Source organism: Leptopilina boulardi, unplaced genomic scaffold, assembly GCF_019393585.1.
Source record: "Leptopilina boulardi isolate dan_hultmark-lab unplaced genomic scaffold, ZJU_Lbou_2.1 LbouV2_156, whole genome shotgun sequence".
In the NCBI taxonomy this organism is placed as follows: Eukaryota; Metazoa; Arthropoda; class Insecta; order Hymenoptera; family Figitidae; genus Leptopilina; species Leptopilina boulardi.
In genome coordinates, this window is record NW_026137703.1 from 558,667 (window position 1) to 581,022 (window position 22,356).

The following is a 22,356-nucleotide window of genomic DNA, read 5'->3' on the forward strand; positions in this document are numbered from 1 at the left end:
ACTGACATTGCCAACTGGCAGTTTGCTAACTTAGCAGTATTGCTTGTCGTAATCCCGGCCCTGGCCCCATCCTCCCCTATATCTAAATTAAAAGAGATTTATGAACATAAAGAAAAAAACAGATTTTTAGAAATTAAAGAAAAATTAAATATTGCTGTAGTTGACGAAGATACAGACTTCAGTGATTTTGTTAATGCCGTAGAACATGATTAAGCAATTCCTGAAATTATGGATTATCTATTTTACTACACTACCGAGTATGTGTGCAATTATATTCAAAAACGGATAAAGTGTACAAATTGTTTAGGCAGTTTTCTCTTTACATTCGGTTCGGTCATTTTCAACATGCATTCGAATTATTTACAACCGAACTATCAAGTATAGAAATAAAATTATCTTTTACTTGTAAGGAACATCCTGAAATTGTAGGGGAAATTATAACTTTTATAGTTACATACTTCTTTCAAATTAGATCCAAAGAATTTATCAAAAATCAACTGCACTGAAATAATTTTGGTGCAGCAGATGCTCCAAATGAAAAATTTCTATATTCAATTAACTTCATACTTAATATTTGCCATGTGTTTTTATATGAGTGAAGTTAACTGAATGTAGAAATTTTTCGTTTGGGACAGCTGCTGAACCAAAAGTTTTTCAGTGTGATTAATGTAAAAAATAAAAGGAGTGCCATGAAGAAAAATATGGCTAAACTCTGTGACACATAAAAAAGAAATTTTTGTCATATAAAATAAAATGACTTAACTTCAAACATTGATGTATGGATATTAGTTTCTTATTCCATATATTTCTAATTTAATTTAGATTTTCGTAAACAATAAGACAATTTATTAATTTTTTATACAAAAAACTATTATTATATCTATTTATTTATTAACTTTATTTACTCTCCCTGCCTTACGCAGGGTTCGAGGATTCAAATACATTATCCTTACAAACTCATATTTACAAAAAATCCTTATGACTAAACGCAACTTAAAACTAACTAACAACTACCTATCTGCTAGTGCCAGGCTTCCGCTTTCAGTTTCTTATGCCTTTTTTGGCTTCGTCATTAAAACTAATACGAATAAAAACTATCCCACCCTCTAATTACTTATTACTTTAAACCCTCTATTCTTTTCTGTCACTTTTTCTCTAATTCATTCATCCATCTTTCACCTTGCCCGCTATCATCTAAAAGCTATCTCACTCTCTCCTGTATTCCTTTTTGCTATTCATCTATTCCTTGCCAACACCTCTCTAACACATGCTCCCAGTCCTCTCTCTCAAATCCACACAATCTACATACCTTTTCTTCCTCTCCCATCCAATACCTGCATTCTCTCATCCCCTCGCCCATTCTAAACTTACATACTCTATTCCATCTTGCATACTTTTTTATTTTCTCCAGATATCTTGGCTTTCCGTCCCCCTTCACCGCCCTATACCATTAATTATATTTTGAATTAACTATTTTCTTCACCTTTTCTCTTTATGTTTTTTACCCCAATCTTCCAGTAAATCCCTTCGTTTACTTGCCCATTCCAATCCCTCTCTTAACGCTTCCTTCCTCCCTTTCTCATATTTGGATAAATCCCCACCTCCCTTATAACATATAACATATAACCCGGACAGATCCCCCCTCCCTACCGCCCATCTCAGCAACCTTTCATGCATTCTTTCCAATTTTCCTATTTCTCTTCATCCCCACACTTCCACTACATAACTTAATACCGACCATACCAACGCATCAAACAACCACACTCATTTCTTCCAATCATCCTTGAATCTCCTTTCCCCAATCATCCAAACCTGTCCCATCATTCTTGCAGCTCTCTCTATTCTTCTACTGACATTCATACTCTGCTCTCCATTATAATTAAACCAATACTCCAAATAACTAAATTCACTAACTTGTTCAACATTCTTTCCATTTATCTGTCATGCCTGCTCATCCTTTATTTCTTTCTTTCTGAATCTTAACACTTTCGTTTTCTCTACGTTCACGCATAAACCTTTCTCTCTCACATACTTTTCAAATTCTTTCATCAACAATCTCATACCACTTTCTTTTTCAGCTATCAATGCCACATCATCCGCAAATGCCACATTTTAAATCTTTCCCTTTCCTAAAATCACCCCTCCCTTTCCCTACCCTAACTTTTTCTCTTGTATCCTCGTAGAACTTCTTTATCCTTTCCACCAACTCTTGCTCTATTCCCTTCTCCCATAAGACCCTTCATAAAACCTCTCTATGTACCGAAGGAAAAGCAGCCTTAAAATTACGAACGTAGCAGTCAACTTCCCGTTTTTCCTTCTCAAATTTCTATTAATTACATAATTGATTACATAAATGTTATCAATTGTCCCCATTCCTCTTCTGAATCCCGTTTCATTGTGTGGTTTGCAGCCTAAAGCCTCCACTCTCTCCTCCAGTCTTCTTCTCACTTATTCCGCATACACTTTGTACGCTACCGGCAACAGCGTTGCTCATGCTCTTAACGAGAAAAAGGACAGAGTCCTTTGGGGATGCTTGGGCCCATGGAGGGCTATAATCTCAGATGTTCATGAAAACTCACTTTACGCTACTTTCACCTCAAGGTACTGCGGGGATGGAAAAACGCCTCTCACGACATAGAATTCCTTGTGCTCTTGCGAACACAAGATAAACGATGTCTAGAGTGCAAGAAGAGGGTACACAATGAAATGGCGGAGAGGTTAGTTACATTCATCTTGGCCCCGATAACACTCCAACAGGAGTGGGAGTGAGTTAGCGAGAACCAGAATCCTGTACTTCCAGCAGGAACCACGCGGAGGTTTCGCTCTCAGATCGAAGTGTCGGACCGCAGTTTGAAACCACCCCGATCTCACCCTGCCTCCAGACAAGGAGGCGTAGTGAGTTCAAATCCCTCTTTAGTCGCCCCGTACGACACGCGATGGGATACGGGAAGACAAATTCTCAGATTGGTCTTCCACGGCCACCTTGCACGGTGTGGGACCCATTTCCCATGGTGGACACCTGGCAGGCGTAGAGCGTTCGTACATCATCGGTAATGTCCCATCTCAACGTCTCCATCGAAGCGGTACTTAGCTAGATGGTTACAACTCTCTGCACCACTTTTAGTCGCCTTTTACGACATGCCGTGGGCTACAGGCGGCCTATTTTGAAGCTGGGAGCGCCGCGGCGACGCTACCGACAACAACGATACTACCTTGTACTCCTCTACTTTTTCTCTTTTCCTCTTTTTCCTTATTCGCTGCGGACACGGAAACACGGTGACGCCTCTAGTGGCAATGTGGCGCATTTTTCGTTGGATACTTGTCAAATGTTTACATTAGAAAAAAGTGACATTAAATTGTTTCTGACGATTAAATCTATTTGTGATATACTACGGCGACCAAATTTATAAACTATTAAGATGTACATGAAACAAAAGTAACTTTTCGATTTGAGTCAATCTGGAAAAAATATTTTATTTTGTATTTTTTATGGAGGGTGGTAAAAATGGCTATTAACATAAACAAAAAATTATTTAAAATTAATTTAAGGTAATTTTGAAAGATTTACTTTGAACTTTTTTCTGAACTGAAAAAATTGCAGTGTTAACCAAACTTTAGAAATAAAAGTTTTTGTTATTTAGTGAAACAATTCTCTTCAATCGTAATTTTTTTAAAGTGTTCAAAATATGTTGTAAAAAATATTAATTATGAAATAAAATTAGAACTGTTTACAATTTTTTAATAATTAAAAAAATATTCCGATTGTAAAGAAAGTTTCTCTAAATTTAAACTAATCCTTTATAAAAAATAGATAAAAAATTCGACTTTTGTTTATTCTGAAAAAATGGCAAATGTTAAAAAATAATTACTTAACATAATTTTATCCGAAATTTTTATAACTAAATCTATAAAAATAGGTTATATTTAGGTTTTGTTTGCTCTAAAAATTATTTTTTAATTTTGAGGTTATGTTATATCCTACATTCTCGTTAATTATTTGTTTAAATAAATTATTTTGGTTTATATGTGTAAATGGAATTTTAAAAATCAATATATTTATCTTTTAAAATAAAAAACTACCATTAAATTAACTGAATAAGGAGGAGAATTATTGACAGACGTTTGACGAATCACACTTGCTTTAATTGCTTCATTGATTCCATCAACTCTAAATTCTTCCACCCTGACAACCTGAATCATCGCTAAAGCCTTCCCTTTTTTAATTGTTTCTGGGCGAAATTCAATTTCATGGTTTATTGCAGGAAACCCCGTTTTTATTATAACATTCATATTATTTACATTGATTACTATTGATCTGTCATTATCGTTGTCCAACGAAAATTGACTAATTTCGCCACATGGAGCGCTGATAGTCATATCCGGTATATGTTCAAGGCCATGTCCGTAGCGAATAGGTAAAATCATTCCTGTTCTCCATTCGTCCGGACATCCCTCTGCCTTCCATACCATATTAATAATTTTCGATAATTCTTCTGCCACCCCCTCACCCCCAAATTTTAAACACTCCTCTTGTGTTTCATCCGCCCCTGCCACCTTTACTCTCTTGAGTCTTCCTATTACCATGTTAACTTCTTCCTTGCTTATTTCTTGTTGCTCCATCTCTATTCCTCTTTTCCTTTCACTCTTTTGTCCATTCCTCCATTTAAATGTCCTGGCTTACTCCCTTCTTTCTTTTTCTTTCTCTATTTATTACCTCCCATTCTCATCCTTACTTAATTGCTGTTTCCACCTCTTTTAAAAATCTCTCTTTTCCTTCTACCCTTTTCTTTCTTACCAGTTTCCCATGTTCTTTATGTCTCTTATTATAACCAGATTTTGACATTCTCTCGCAAAATCCCTTAGTTTCTCTCTGCTTTTCTCGCATTCCTTGTCCCACCATCCTTTCTTTGACTGCATTTGTTCTTTTTCTCCTAACTCTTTTATCACCTCCTCCATTTCCTTTTTTAAACTTATTAATCTGTCTTTAGTACCCCTTTTCTCTTCCTTTATTTCATTCTCTCCTGCATCTGCTTTCTAAATTCCTTTAGCCTACCCACCTCCCATTTTCCCATCTTAATATATTTTTCTTTTATCACGTGCCTCCCTACTTCCCTTCTTGCATTCTTTTTCCCCCTTTTAATTCGAAAATTAGTGGAATCCGTGTCCGATTCCCTCCCTACCTGCAATCTTTTGATTACCTCCCTTGAATTTTCATCCGCTATTAGGTAATCTATAACTGTGTCACCTTTTCCTGCAAACGTCAACTCCCCCTCTTATCTCCTTCCATGTTGCTATTGCAGATCGCTTATCCTCTTTCCCCAATCATACTCAACAGTTTTCTTCCTTCTGTATTTACTTTTTTGTGCCTTGATGTCCTTACATATTTTTCGTCTTCATCACTTCATTCCCCTCCCCCCAATTCTCCAGTCCAAGCATTAAAATCCCCTCCTATTATAACCTTTTCATTTCTGTCTTTCTCCACCCACTCTTACAATATTTTCCATCCTTTATTCTCTCCTCTTCTGCTGTATAATCCTACTATCCCTATCCCTTTCTTTGTTATCTTTATTCTTCTCATCATGGCACCTTTTTCTTTCCATCTATTCTACTTCATTTCCTCCATAAAACTTATTCCTGCACTCTTACCTTTAATATGATCCGTTTTGCTTCCTATAATTATCATTTAAAACGCCTCGGCAATTTTCTTTTCACCCCCTCGTATTCCTTTCCATTTACCCATATCTCGCTTAACATCACCACATCTCATTTCTGCAAATCCTTCCAAAAGTCTTCTTTTTTTAATTTTATTTTTAATTAAATAATTATTATATAATTATTATTATTATTTAATAATAATAAATAACTTTATTTAAAATATTTCAACTAAATAACATTTAAGACGAAATTTTTTATAAATATTTAAATATATTCTATAGTATATATGCACATATATTGTTAACTTTTTCAAATCGACATAAAAATTACAATTGTTGAAATTAATGAATTAATGTTTTATATAATTTATACATACTTTTTTAATTGATAATTTATTAATAATTGATTATAATTCAATGTTATTCTACATATTATACATATTTTCCTGGCAGGCGATCAAAATCTTCGCCGAGCGACCACTTTGCCTGCTAACATCACAGTCATCAAACTTTGGACGGTGTTGCCCATGGCAAATAGGCAAATAAGACTTACCAATTTTTATAAATTGAATTAAACAAACAATAATGAGTCAATATTCGATCAATGAAATCAATATTCAAATCAAACTAAAAAAAATTTCTCTACTGAGAAAACTTTTTCAAAATGAAGACTCCAACCAACCTTAAACTGGGGGTTGTACACACCGTCTTCACATGACACCACACCTGAACTGCGTGTCTTCCACCTTTAAAATTGATTTTGTTAATTCATGAAAAGGGTGGAAAAATTGTAATGAATATGTCCCTTGCAAACTTGCAATTTTTGGGAGTAGCGGGATCCAACTTGAATGCGCTACTCCTTGTATTCAGCAATTTTGTTGCTCAATATGTACATTGATTCACAAAGTGAATTTACGAATTTTTTATTAAAAATTAAATTAAATTTATTAAATTAAACATTTCCGCAATCTAAAAACAAAGTGTGATTTCGAAGGGTTAAGCTTTTAATAATATGCAATAAATGGAAAATTACCCATAAAAAATGACAAAATTGCAAATATTTCATTCACATGAACCATTACGATTTTGTTTATGCGATTTTCGGTTTCCTGGACATATAAAGTGTTACATATTTCGATTCCGTTGTTATCGTCTGCAAACTTTTCTCGCCTTCCTGACCACCGTGCACTTGAATCAAAAATAACAATTTCTGATTTTCTTTGTGATATTGGTCACTTGTCTCTGCCAAAAGAGCCATCTACAGTTGGCACCTTAACCCTCGAAGCACAAACTAGGTCTGTGTGATCCTGCTCTCAAGTTTAATCTTGAATAACTTTTACAAATTTTTTGAAAATTGTGATCTTGATACCAGCAAATAATACTTCCAGATTTATAATAACAATTATTTATAACTTTAATATCATTATTTATAATAACAACTAGATATTGACCAAAATGGAAACTTGTCAAATGTCATTTTTCGTAGTTTTACGTAAAATGATTGTTTTGATTTTTCAAATTGTAATATCCACAATTTATTTAGGAATTAAATTATAAAAAAGTAAAGTAAGTAATTTCAAACAGTTAAAAAAGCGGTATAGTTAAGAAATTTTTAAAAGATTAATAATTAGGTTAAAATTATTTAATAAAAAATTATTTCATCTGTCAACGGTAAGTATTTTTTTAATCTTGAAACCAGGGATATATTATAATTGTTTTGAATAATGCCTTACTTTTATTCTTAAATTTTTAATAAAGGGAAAAAGGTAATTATACTTCAAAATTGTGGTTATTACAATTTAACAAATCAAAACAATCATTTTACGTAAAACTATGTAAAATGACATTTGGCTACGAAGTCAAAATGAAAATGACTTTGACGTCAAAGGTAAATCAAAATACATAATCGCTACCTATGACTAATTTTTATCTTATTGTACCACTATTTGACAATGCAAAACTAAAAAAAAAATTTATCCCAGAAGCTGGACCTTTTGTGTTACTTTAATACTTCTTCTAGAAGTTCTCGAATTTTGCCTCTTATTTAATTCAATAATTCTATAGATTCACGATGATGTTGATGCAGAATTTATGATAACTGCCGATGTAACAAGACTGAGCTCGAAGGTAACTGATTTAATTAAACGTTCAGAATTTCTCAAGGATATTGTAATAGAGGTAAATATGTTTAATCATTTTTTTAAGCTTTTGAAATTATTGAAGTCTACTTCTAATAGTTTTGTACTAAATCTAGAACGAAATCTGTTTTTATTTAGTGAAAATTTTTAGATTTTAATAGGTAAAACCATTCCAAAACATCTCACGAATGTTTTGAGACATAGATGTATTTGCGTGATTGCACGTAGCCAGATCAGCACGCAGTAAACATGCAACATCCTTGCAGCAAGCTTGCCTTGCAAACTGTGCAAATTTGCACGTCAATGTTGTGGAAAGTATGTGGCTAGTAACAAAATGTCCTATTGGTTCAAGTTTATTTGACAAGCATGCTGTAAGATTACCGCGTAATTTGCACATCTTGTAAGGCATATCCCTACTGGAAAGACGTACGTATACGATCTATGTTTATGTCGAAAATAAGAACTCACGTGAAAACGCTAGCAAGATCTCAAAGTACAGAGATGCGAGAGTATTAAAAAAAGTAATTTTTTTGTTTTAGACCTTTTTACATTCTCATCATAATCCCCCACAGCACCGAAACTTTCCTAAAGATTTATTTGAAATGTTCGAATTATTTAATTGCAATGTTTAGTGAAAATTGTGTAAAGATTTAAATGTCCGACTTGAATAAATGTTCAGGAAAGTTTCACACTAAACATTTATTTAATCAGAACATTTAAATCTTTACACAATTTTCAGTAAACTTTGAAATTAAATATTCCAAACATTTTAAATAAATCATTAGAAAAATTTCGATGCTGTGGGGGATGAGAAAGTATTACATTTGCCTGATTTTGACCAATCTCTAATTCTTGTGAATCCTCACGTTTCAAGACTTCCTGATGCCAAAAAAATGGTTTTAAACAAATGTCTGTCCGTCTGTTGACAAAAAAGGTTGCTCAACGATAACTTGAGCAAATTTCAACTAATCGACCTCAAATTTGGTATACTCTTTAAGTGTACCGAAATTTCGCCTGAATTCGTTGGGCAGACAATTTCGTCAAAAAACAAAAAAATTATTCAAATTTTAAATTCTCAAAAAATATTATTTTTCCAAAAAAAATTTTTTTATGAAAAATGTGAGAAAATTAAACAAATTTTTTCATTTAACATTTTTTGATTAGCGTAAGAACAAAAAAGTTACACATTTTTTTAAATTTGGACAGCAGAATAGTTATTTATGTGGTAAGGGCGCAAATAGGGGAATCGAGACTCGCGTGATTGTCGCACTCGCTTCGCTCGTGCGTCAAACTCACGCGAGTCTCGATTCCCCTATTTGCGCCCAATGTCCCATACATAAATTTTTATAACATTTTGCGTCAAAAACTCGACTAAATTGCTGTGATGAAAGGGGAAAGTGTGCGTAAAAGTACGATTTCCCCTCCTTTTAAGCACTAGTGCGTAAAAGACGGCGATTTAGTCGAGTTTTGGACGCAAGGTGTTATAAAAATAGTATTAATTTTATACTTCTATATGCTCTTTCTCTGGTTCAGTAATTCCCATTTGTCTATAATCTTCTGATATTTGTTGTTTAAACTGCCCCCATATTTTATCATGCTCTGCAGGACGAAAATCAATTAAAATTCTTATTAACAATTGACGAAGTGAATAGTGCATCATCCCAACAGCTTCCTCCATTCTTCTAATCCACTCATTATCATATAAGTCCCATTGACAAGAAAGCAGATGCAAAAGATTTATGAATTACACCATTCACTATTTTTAAACTTTCAAATGAAGTTGCTCCTTTCACTGAGAGCAACAATCTTTTTCTTCGCAAATAAGAACATTTTTTTTCATTTGGTAAATGTATAGGGGTGATTTGACGTGAGATTTCAGTCGACCCTTTAAATGCGGTTAAATATATACTTTTATTTTTGTAAATGTAGACCTATTTTTAATGGCTGATAACTCGAAAAAAATAGATTTTTTCAATTTTTGCTAAGAGAAGAAAAATTCCAGTTTTTTTTACTTTTCAATCATTTTAACGAAAAATTATTTTTTCATTTTTTATTAAAAAAATAACAATTTTTTATAAACAAATTAAGTTTTTTTTAATTTGGATATGATTTTTTCTATTTTTTTTAAAACATACCTGGAAATACTAAGATGATTTTGCAAACAAATTTAGAGTGGGTCGATAAGTTTTAAAGGTTTAAATAAACATATAAACACCGCGCGCAGCATTGTGCACATTTCTGAAAAGTAAAAAAAAATGTTAAATTGTTAAAAATTATTTTTTTAATTTTTTTGGAACCTGAAATCATATTTTACCATGAAAAATGAATAAAAATAATTTTTAACAATTTTTTTTTACTTTTCAGAAATGTGCACAATGCTGCGCGCGGTGTTTATATGTTTATTTAAACCTTTAAAACTTATCGACCCACTCTAAATTTGTTTGCAAAATCATCTTTGTATTTCCAGGCATGTTTTAAAAAAAATATAAAAAAATCATATCCAAATTTAAACAAACCTAATTTGTTTATAAAAAATTGTTATTTTTTTAATAAAAAATAAAACAAAATTTTCGTTTGAATTATTGAAAAATGAAAGAAAAACTGAAACTTTTCTTCTCTTGGCAAAAATGGTAAAAATCCATTTTTTGCGTGTTATTAACCATTGAAAATAGGTCTACATTTACAAAACTGAAATTTTGAAAATTCATAACTCCAAAATTTGTCAAAAAAGTACGTCTCTCTTTTTCTTTACTACAAAACATGAAAGAAATATATTCAGCCGAATTTAAAGGGTCGACTAAAACCTCACGTGAAATCACCCATAGGTAAACGGTCAATTAAACATATGTAAAAGTATAGGACAAGAAGGAACAACATATCCATTTCGTCGTACATATGATTTCCCTGTATCTCTTCTACAATACTGAACAAAGCAGTTATCTTTAAATGTCGTTTCTTCTTGAAAATTTTCCATCAACTAAACAGCCACTCGTCTCCACATGGACCATGAATATTATTTTGCATTACAATTTTATGTCATACTGAATTAACATTTTTGTATGGAATTTCTGCTAAAATAAAATTATTAACACTTTCTGATGTTAATATGTTAAAATTTTCTTTTAATATAACCAACAAATGAATATGGGGCAATCCTCTTTTTTTAAATTCAATAACATAAATAAAAGATTTTGTTTTTCCAAATAACTTATCATCAACATTAATTTTCAAAAAATGTTTAACTTTTAAAGCAAAAACATTTGTTACTATACGAGGCCTATTAGAAGCAGATTAATAATGTTTCACTCCTCAGCTGCATCAGATTTCATATACAAAACATTATTCTACCTTTCTCAGCCTTTGCATAATTATCAACTATCCAATGTTGAAACAATCTACGTCCGTATAACAATGCATTATATTCATTATCTCATAACTATTTTGTAATTTACATAAGCAGATCTAGAAATAATATGATTCCTACTTATATCTTCACTATCACTGACTAATTTTAGTTTTTTATTTGAATTATTATAAACCGTAACATAAGATTCTGGTATTTCACCTTCTGAGTTTGTATTGAAGATTGCAGAAACTTCATTACATCTTTGAATATTATTCCTTCTTTTATCGAAACCTTTTTTCAAATATAAATAATAACTGTAACTCTGGAATTTGTTCATTATTTTGTCTTGCTAATTCAGTTTCTATACAAATTACTTCAAACATCATCAAAAAAATTCATTGTAGGCATCAGTCTTTCTATTGCATGTAAAATATCTGTATCTAATTTTTCATTACATTTTAATCTATAATTGATAGCTTCTTCTGGACCATAAAGAAATAATTAGCCAAAACATGGATCTTAACCTTTCTCAGGATATAAAGCGTTATTCAATTTATTGTGAATATGACATTCATTGCATTTGCATTCAATGATGCAAAAGAAAAAGAATTAATGTAAGTTCTTATGTTCCTTAGAAAATTTTCTGATTTAAGATGATACCCACCCAACAACCTTTTTAATTCATCTGGATACTGTACTGAAGGCATAACAACACCACCATGATCACAACAATCATTAAAAGTATTGTTTTTATTCTGAACTTTTTCATGTTTAAAATGCTTTTCCCGGCAATGTGTGCAATAATAATTAATTGCACCTAGATAATTTTCAGGATAATTATATTTTTGTATAATATTATCATGATAATAAATTGAAATTTTTATATTTTAATAATCTTTCTCGGCATTCTTTTTGATATTTTACATTAGTTTTTGTAGGCAATGAATTAAATTTATTATGTACTTAGATGTTTCAATTTTTGACTAGTACGATATTCCTTTTGATATAGTGCACAACATGCTTTAGGCAAAGAGTTTAAGTTATTGTTAATATTTTTCAACTTCTGTTTTTCACGATATTCTTTTTGAACAGGACTTTTAAAAAAATTTTAAATCGATAATCCCTTTCATTATAATGATTAACATTATTAATTTTACGTTTTAAATGTTTACAATTTTCTAGAACTTGTACTTTATTTTTAATAATAATGTTTAATGAAGGATTCGTTTCTATTATATTCGTTAAATTTATCACGCAATCAATTTCACACATGAGATTTTCAGCTCAATTTGAGAAAAGCATTTTTTTGTAAGCCTGTATATTACTTTAAATAAATAAAAATGAATTACCTACTCGTGTGGAAAAAGCCACGATCTTGCCCCCAAGACTTCGGGGCCCCCGGCGGGGGCGCATGAATGCTGATCCATATGGCGAATCCATGATGGCCAACGTAGGGGCCTCGCATGGATCACCCACATGATCGTTTAGCAAAATTTTCTAAATCCAAAAGTCAAATATTTTTTCATCAACAAAAAAATTAATGTTTACAATGATTCAGAACAACGAAAAACGCGTATTTAATAAATATATATTTACACTTTTTCGAAAAAAACACACTCACATATGGCAAGATAAATGAGGGGCAACGTAGGGGCCCACATAGATTTTGTTAATTTTCAGACAATAATTAAATTTTACCAGAACTAAAAATAATTTATCAAATAATTTTAGATAACATTTTTTAAAAGTAATTGAATTTTCAAAGATTTACAATTTTGATTTTTGAAATTAATTGAACTTCAACTGATATTTAATTTTTAATGATTTCACTAAAATATTTATTAGAAATTGCAGACAAAAATACAATAATTTGAAAACCATTTTTAAGTGAAAAATAGTTTCAGATAGTTGAATTTTCGAAGAATATTATAAAAATCATTTAAAATAATTGAATTGCAGGAGAGTTATAATTAACATTATTTTTCAAAAAATTTTAGATGAAAAATTTTAAAAATATTTAAATTTTAGAAGCTTTTTAATTGAATTTTTAAAAATAATTGAATTTTAGTTGATTTTGAATGAAAATTTTTTAATATAATTGAATTTCAATTGAAATTTTGGAAAATAATTAAATTTCAAAAGATTGTGTTAAATTTCATACATTAATTATAATAAGAGAAATTTTTTAGTGATTTCTGTTGATGAAGAATTAATTAGTAATCACATAAAAAAATTGAATTTTAAAATTTTTTAATTGAAAAATGCTTTCAGATAGTTTTAGATGGAAATTTTTTCTAAATTCAATTATTTTTAATAAATTTTATAGATTTAGATTAAGATTTATTTCTCCATGCATTGTGTACTTTTTACAAAGTTTTACAATTTTTTCTTTCACACAAGTTATTTAATGAATTTTATATAATATTCTATAAATATTGAATTCAATTATCTAAAATTATTTTTCAATTAAAAACTATTACATTCAATTTTTGTTTGTAGTTTCTAATAAATTTTTCATTTAAAAAAATCGCCAAAAATTTTAATTAAAAATCATTAGAAGTTCAATTACTTTCAAAAATCGGAATTATAAATCACTGAAAATTCAATTACTTTTAAAAAACTTTTTAATTTAAAATTATTTGATGAATTATTTGCAATTCTGTAAAATTTAATTTATTATTTTCTGAAAATTAACAAAATTTTTTGAAATTCATTTATTTCTAATAATTTAAACTAATAGTTTCCCTTGTGGAAAAAGAAACGATCTTGCCCCTAAGACTTTAGGGCTCCCGGCGGGGGCGCATGAGGGCTGATGCATATGGCGAATCCATGAGGGCTAACGTAGGGGCCCATATGGATCAATATTGTTTATTAAAAAACATTAAGGCAAACGTGAGGGCGCCCCTATCGATTACCCATATGCACCCCTCATGGCATGAGAACAATCCATAAGGGCCCCCACTGGGGGCCCACATTATTTTTCCACACGGGTATATATAATTTTTATTTTATATTTTTTAATTTTCTTTATAATTTTAATAATTTAATTTTTTAATTAAAAAATAACACTTTTGTAAAATAATTATGTAGGGGAGTGTAGTAGGGGGTTGGACATAGTTTTGACTTTTCTCTATAACTTCCCCTGTAAGCCGAATTTTAAGATTTCTTGCATATGGTTCGAAAGATCTACTAAAATGTAATGTTTTTGCTGAACATTGTAAAAATATTTTACCAAAAGTTTCGGAGTTATAGTCAATTAAAAAAAAAGTAGTCAGGGTTGAACTAGGTAGTCAAGGTTGAGCCACTGTAGAAAATCAATGAAATATGCAGATAAATGATAAATAATGACCTTCAAATGATAGAATGGCATTCAAATACACTTAGAAATGTGTAAAGGAAACACGAAATTGAAATATAAAGCTCTTATTATGTAATTTTCAGATTTTCGCTTGTATCGCGAAGCTGGTCTAAAAAGTGAAAAAAAATTATCGCACACTTCAATACAACGTATGTGAAAAGTTCGCTGACATTGCTAACAAATACTTACATACAAAGACAGATGAATCTAGTGTGATAAAACAAAATAAACGCGATGGCTCAACCCTTACCAATGTCCAACCCTGACTACTCTCCCCTATTTACCTAAATGAAATTTTTCAAAAATTTGTACCATTTGTACTAAGAAATCTTAAAATATTGAAAAACTGAAAAACGACGTAAACGTGACTTTTTTTTGTTAGAAATTTTTTTTTTATTTAAGCAAAATTATTTTTGTAGTCTTAAAGAAATTATTTTATAAAATATTTAGGGAATCCTTGACATTTTTTTAAACCGCAAAACGACAGAAAAAAATTCAAACTGTTTTTGAGCGCTATCTATAGATAAACACGTGTATTACATCGGTAATATGCATATATAAAGATAAAAACAAAATTTTTTATTAATAATATACTTAATTATTGGATATACTTCCGAAAAGGTCCCCCCTTTAAATTTAATAAAACATAGGTATTCTTACGTATTTTGGTGCGTAGATTACGAAAATCGTAGTGAAAATTGGCGCAAATTTGATTATCATGGTAAAAACCGTAAAAGACACCATAAAATCATGATTTTTTGCGATTATCTCGTAAAAAACAAAACATTTCGAAAAAAGTTTTAGACAAAAGTTGTAGATCTCAAAAAAACACACATTTTATGTTTTATGAATTTTTTACCAAAAGTCATTATTTTTCAAGAAAAATGGTCCGAATGTAATTAGCGGAAATTGTGGGGTGGAGTCTATACAGCAGCGGTAAACGCAGAATAGTAAACACGGCCTTCGGCCGCGTAAGGTACTGCTTGCTTTTTTTTTTAAAAAAACCTTGGCAAGAGGGGGTGGATATGGCCGAAAGTGTTTTGCGGAATTCGTTGGATGCTGAGTAATGGTGAATATGATACTATATACGAGTCAAATAATATGTCTAACCATGACTGTTGTATATGTTTTCATTATCATGGTGTTTTTGGTTTTTGGGATTTTTCTCGAAAAATAATCACTTTTGAGAAAAAATGTATACCACATAAAATGTGTGTTTTTTTGAGATCTACAACTTTTGTCTAAAACTTTTTTCCGAATTTTGCGTTTTTTACGAGATAATCGCAAAAAAACAATTTTTTTATGGTGTTTTTTTATGGTTTTTACCATGATAATCAAATTTGCGCCAATTTTCACTATCATTTTCGTAATCTACGCACCAAAATACGTAAGAATACCTATGTTTTATTAAATTTAAAGGGGGGACCTTTTCGGAAGTACACCCTTCTATCATTTTCCTTTTTTAAATCACAAAAAAGAATAAACCATGACAGGTAAATACACTACATTTTAAATAAGTTAATTATTTAAAAATAGGAGTTTAATTCATAGAGATATAAGAATAGAGTACGCAAGAGGTTCGAAAAAACGACAGATTATATGCGTTGGACAGAAAGAGACAGATGCAATTTGTAGGCCCCTTTCCCATCCTTGTTTCACTGATGTTTCCGAGTTAGTAAAACAAGAAGGAAGGCAGGGCCCACTAGTTGCATTTGTCTTCTTCTATTGGTTTATCGCAGCGTAACATGGAAATTGTACAGGCTTACGCACTCTATTCTTATATTTCTATGGTTTAATTTGATACACGTCACTGTTAGTGGTGACGGAAAAGTATGGTGTCGGCAAACCTAGACTTTTATAAAAGTTTAGTATTGCTTGCACTTATATTTTCCTGTCCTTAGTCGAGCCATTGCCCTACCGAAAGAGTGGTACTGGTATGGTACTGAATTGGACTTGGCTTGAGTTCCACTTCAGTACCACTACCTGATTACCCATAAGAAGACATTTTTAAAATATTTCAACAATAGTTTTAAAGGTATATTAGATCAACAAAACTTCTCTCACGATATGCGTGTAAAACAGCAAAAAAAACATAATAGTTTGTAGAAAATTTCCGTTAAGTTTAGAAATTATATTGCAATCCCTCCTTGAACAATAGACCCCTACGTCCTTTGTAGAAGGATTATAATTTTAACCCGAGTTTTATGACTTGAAAAATTTGTAATTTTAATAACTCAACTTTAAAAAATATATATTGAGATTCTTTGATAATTTCAGATTATGAATATCTAAAATTTATCAAAAAATAATTACATTTCAAAAAGTTATAATTTATCTCGTATACCTTAAGTTTGATAAAAAAATGGACATCATTTTTGAATTTAGCTGCCAAAGGTCATATCATATGCATAATAATGTATGCAAATAATATAAATCCATGAAAAACAAATATAATATTGAAATAAATATAAAGTATTAGTTTAAACATATTGAAAAAGCTAGTCATTTTCACTTTTATGAGGGTATTAACGGTAACTCGACCCTTTTCGCAGGTAAATTTCCCAGTTCCATTTCAGTACCAAAATGCACCAAATTCGTACTGAGCTGGTACTGAGCCCTCAGTTCCGATTTCCTAGTACCACCCTTCCGGTAGGGTGGCCACGCGCTGGCTGTATATTTTCCTCCATTTTCCTTTTCTCGCTCCTCCCTTTCACTTTCAGTTTTTCCCTGCTTTTCTATTCGCTGGCTACTCTCTCTCCGAGCGGGCCATTTCTTTCATTCTTGCACCTCCCACTCTTCTCTCACTACTTCTCTCCTACGCGACAAGGCCCGATGCCACTACTCTCAATTTCTGCGACCCGCATCAAAAACTGATGCAATTTTTGTATTAAAAAAACATTTAATTAAATAGTTCGAAGTTCCATCCTATCTTTATGTAGGTTTTATACATGTATATGTGCATGAAGTTTATGAATGAATTATTTCCTATGATAGTTTTTCCTTTATATGAAAATTATTAATATACATTATTAATAATTATTATTTACATATATGTATATAGTATAATAATATTACATAATATAATACTAATACTATAAATATGTATATATAAGATTAATAATGCGATATTGTAATATCTTTCGGTTTAATTACAGTTTAGTTCATATTAATTCTAAAATCTTAAATCAACTTTGTGTTTTTCAGTTTTCAAATACACGCATAGTATCCTCCATTTTCCTTTTACCCCACTACTCTTTCCTCATAGTCAAAGCCTCTAAGGCCCATCACTAACCTTCTAGCGCATCTTATTCCCCGGTTACTTTCGCGTGATATTTTTCACTAAAATTTGTTAATTAAATTAGAATAAAATTATGTATGCATGCGATTCTTCATTAGAATACTACTAGCAGTATGAACGTTTATTTCTAAGTTCTAAAATTAATTTTAGTTTATAATTTTAACGCTACGAGTGCTTTTTAAACAAAATGTATGTTAGAATTAATTCTCTCCCAGTCAAGATGACGTGATAAGTATATATAAGCTAAGTCGCGAGAGCACTCATCAGTCGATCGATACCTTGCACTTTGTATCATTTCGTTCCTCTATCGAATAAAGTCTTTTTACTATATTCAACAGAGTATTCATTCAAACCTGCCTCTACCCGGGACAACGTGTTCGCCACGCATCCTCGACCAGAGCAGTACTTGACTTACCACGGTAAGTTTTTGAATCTTTGAACTTCCCTCACCGAACCATACGGGGAACCACTCTTATCGAGTCGTTTCGGTGTGTGTAGTGACCACCAGGTGCCGCCTCACTGGCGTAAACATACAGGGAGTCTCTCTTTACGAGCGTTTACGTTACGTGTAGAGCCGCAAAGAGCCTCTGGCCCACTAATCCGATACGTGGAGTCATTCTTTACGAGTCGGACTAGGGTACGGACACAGACCACCTAGTGACGTCACCTCACTTCCCGCCTAACGATACGGAGAGCCACTCTTATCGAGTCGTTAGGCCTCTAGAGCCATCCTTCACTCTAATCCGTAATACGGCGAGTACTTTCTTCCACGTCGCCGTCACATGACGTGACCACCAGGTGCCGCCTCGCCAACGTAAACGTACGGGGAGTCCCTCTTTACGATCGTTTACGTTTTGTGCAAGAGCCGCAAAGCGCCATTACCGCAAAGACGTTATCTCTTCTAACGTTTTAGATGCGGGACGTGGCCACCAGGTGCAGCCAACTCAGGACCTGCGATACAAAGTATACACTTCCGCAAATTTGGTAACGGATACCGTAACCTGTGATCTCCAAAGGTTTCACCATGTCATTTCCTTCCGTAGATGAGCCAACGTCGCACTGCAAGTCAAAAAAGTCAAGCCGGACTTGAGTACCGACGACGTTGAAAGGAAAAATTCATTTTACAAAGGAAAGCAAAACGATTGGCTAACCAAGAAGCCAGTCAACCAAAGCTTCCCGTGACAGACGAGCCGTACAGTCCATCGTACGTCCGTACGGAACGTTATACGCCACGGACAATCTCCACCAACGTCTGGACTCAGTCAATGGAGGATCGCTTACGAGATTTAGAGAGTGCTCCTTACATCGCACCCTCTCCTACCTTGGAATTAACACCAGAGAAGAAACCCGTAATCTCTTGGTACCCCAAAACTTTCACCCCCTTGCCCTCGGAGGACATTAGACTAAATAAAAAAATATTTTTACTAAAGATCGAGGGGCCGTTCACTCTCGAATCAGTAGTTTTTAATGCTTGAAATCAACATTTAGATAACTACATAATTCACATTTTAATGAAATCATGTTCTTATTTCTGAAATAAGAATAATTGATTGCGAATCATTTTTATATATTAGAATCATTTAGATTAAAAAGGAATCACTGTGTGAAGAAAATTTAAGTATGCTTAAGAAGTGAATCAAGCTGTTTAATCTGGGAATCAAGCCACTAAGGTGCGAGTCACCACGTTTTGAAGCGAATCAGTTTATTTACGAAGCGAGTCAAGGCAAGCAAAAAGTAATCACATCGCCAATGTAAGATATAGACGCGTTAGAGTGCAGTCCCATGTGAGCAGAAAACGCTTTTCATGAGAGTGTAAAGGACAGAAGATAGCGCTATCCTTCACACTCTCAAGAAAAGCGTTTTCTGCTTTTAGTAATTCTGCTCACATGCGACTGCACCCTTAAACGACAATGAAATCTATTGTGGACTTAGCCTTACATAGCATGCTTTATTTATATCTAAATAAATATAAACGTGTTTGTTTAATATCCTCCTATTTCATTATGTGAATTAAAAGACAGGAATAATTATTCAATTAAAATATTTGAAATGAAAAACAAACTAAAAAGTAGATTTTGACTGCTGGTTTAAATTGAAAATTATAAATAAAATTTAACAGAATATAAAAAATTAAAAGATTATTTACAATTGGGTAATATTTTTAATTTAGAAAAATCATTAACTAAAATTAATAAATTTTTCAAATTATAATATAAAATCGCGAAATTGCCCTTAATTTATAGTTTTATTTTACATTAAAAAATTAATGTGTGGAATTATAAAAAAATGTATAAATTGATATAAATAATACAGTTACTAATATGTAAATATAAATAAATAAAATATAACAATTATTTACATATTAATAATGTTTGTTATAATATATAAGGTAATTATAATAAAGAAATAAGAAAATTTATTCCTACACAAGTTATTATAAAATGACTCTGAATCGATATGAATTACTGAGAATCAATTTAAATCACTGCGAATCAATGTGAATCTTTGAGAATAAAAGTGAATCACTGCGAATCAATGTGAATCACTACGAATCAATGTGAATCACTACGAATCAATATGAATCACTGCTACTTATGGCGATTAGTGTTAAGCAGAGAGTAGAAACGCTCTTCGATACACATTTATTCTGGAATCATCAAACTAAAGTATGGATTGTTAAATAAACTTATTTATAACAGAAATCACTTGAAATAGCTAGTATTTTTTTGAAATCACTAAATAACTATTGAGGTGATTCGAGAGTGAACGGCCCCTCGCTAAAGATTAACATCTTTGAATATTACAAATGCCTCGAGTTTAAACTTTGTATTTGTGGCGTGTGTACGTATGTGTGTACGTGTGTGTGAAAGTCACAAATTTTTGTGTACAAATGATCTCAAACACGCTAATAAGATTGCCCTGAAATTTTATAATCTTATTGCAGTTATCAATATCTGAAATCAGACACAAGAGTTTCGAAAAATTTCCACATAATTTTTTTGTCACTTTTTCAAAAATTCGAAAATACGTTTTTTAACCACAAAATTTTTTACACAATAAATGTAATTTTTTTGTCTAAAAAAGTGATTAATTGTGTCTAAAATAATAATCAGCCCTCAGTCAGCAGCCGTTTTAATGTTGTGAAAGGACCTAATAGTCTTACCTCAAGTAAGACAGGATGCCTGACTGACCTTCGCGGGTTTAATAAATTTTATTATTCTCATTAATGAGTTTTTCACCAAAAATCTAAAATTTTTAATATAAAATTTTTTAATTATTGTTAATCTATTTGTATTCTTCAGAATTTCACGATTAGGAGCATATCTTTTTCTATTTAAAAAATGTTCATTTCTAAAAAATTTACCGTTTTGATTATATATAAATATTAAAATATTTAAATATATGGGTCAATCCATTATATTTCGACTGAAGTCGTCGCTGACTAATTTTTAAAAATTATAATACTTTACAGGAATGATTTTGAAGTTATCAAGATCACGAAATGAAAAGAATTTTATTAAAATTTTAATTATTTATTGCAAAATATGAATTTAAAGTTTATGAGGTGCTGAAAACTGTCAATTTTTTAGCCATTAGAAAATATGTAAAAATACGTAGAATTTACCATAAAAATAAAAAAAAATTGTTGTAATTTACTAAGAATGAATAAATTTATCATTATCAATTGATGTAATTATTTAAATATGTGAAATAATATATAAAATATGATTTTCAAGTTCGCCTGTCAAATAACCTAAATTTGCAAATTTCATCTATTAAATGTGAGAAAGAGAAGTCATTAAATTGAAAAAAACCTTACCAAATATAAAGTACCTGTGACTAACTTTTAGTTTTTCTTAGCACTTTTTTCCTTTTTTCTTCATAAATGTGAAATAAAAAGCAATAAAAATTGGCACTTTGCTTATTTTCACTATTTTCAAATGTAAATAACTTTCTTGGAGAAAACTGAAAAATTACAAAACTTGGGCAATATCTAATTGATCACTAAATACACACACTGGAAAAAAATTCGCTTTGGTCCCGAAGATACTTTTTGAGATAATTATGTTTAAATTTTTCACAATTTTTATCAGGTTAATGCATGTGATTTTTATAAAATTGAAGTTAGTTCAAAATGTTTAACCAATAAAACCTAACTTCGTCCTTAAAAAACTACATGTATTAACCTGATAAAAATTGTGAAAAATTTAAACATAATTATCTCAAAAAGTATCGTCGGGACCAAAGCGAATTTTTTTCCAGTGTGTGTATTTAGTGATCAATTAGATATTGCCCAAGTTTTGTAATGTTTCAGTTTTCTCCAAGAAAGTTATTTACATTTGAAAATAGTGAAAATAAGCAAAGTGCCAATTTTTATTGCTTTTTATTTCACATTTATGAAGAAAAAAGGAAAAAAGTGCTAAGAAAAACTAAAAGTTAGTCACAGGTACTTTATATTTGGTAAGGTTTTTTTCAATTTAATGACTTCTCTTTCTCACATTTAATAGATGAAATTTGCAAATTTAGGTTATTTGACAGGCGAACTTGAAAATCATATTTTA

At 31.2% G+C, this 22,356-nt stretch overlaps 1 protein-coding gene across 1 annotated transcript in view; it reads left to right on the plus strand.

Moving 5' to 3' along the window:
* LOC127276932 (glutamate receptor ionotropic, kainate 2-like) overlaps positions 1-22,356 on the plus strand; it is a 588,544-nt gene that overhangs the window by 531,614 nt on the left and 34,574 nt on the right. Inside the window, exon 13 of the mRNA XM_051297684.1 lies at positions 7,719-7,832. Coding sequence (XP_051153641.1) covers positions 7,719-7,832 — 114 coding nt within the window. The remainder of the gene's footprint in view (positions 1-7,718; positions 7,833-22,356) is intronic.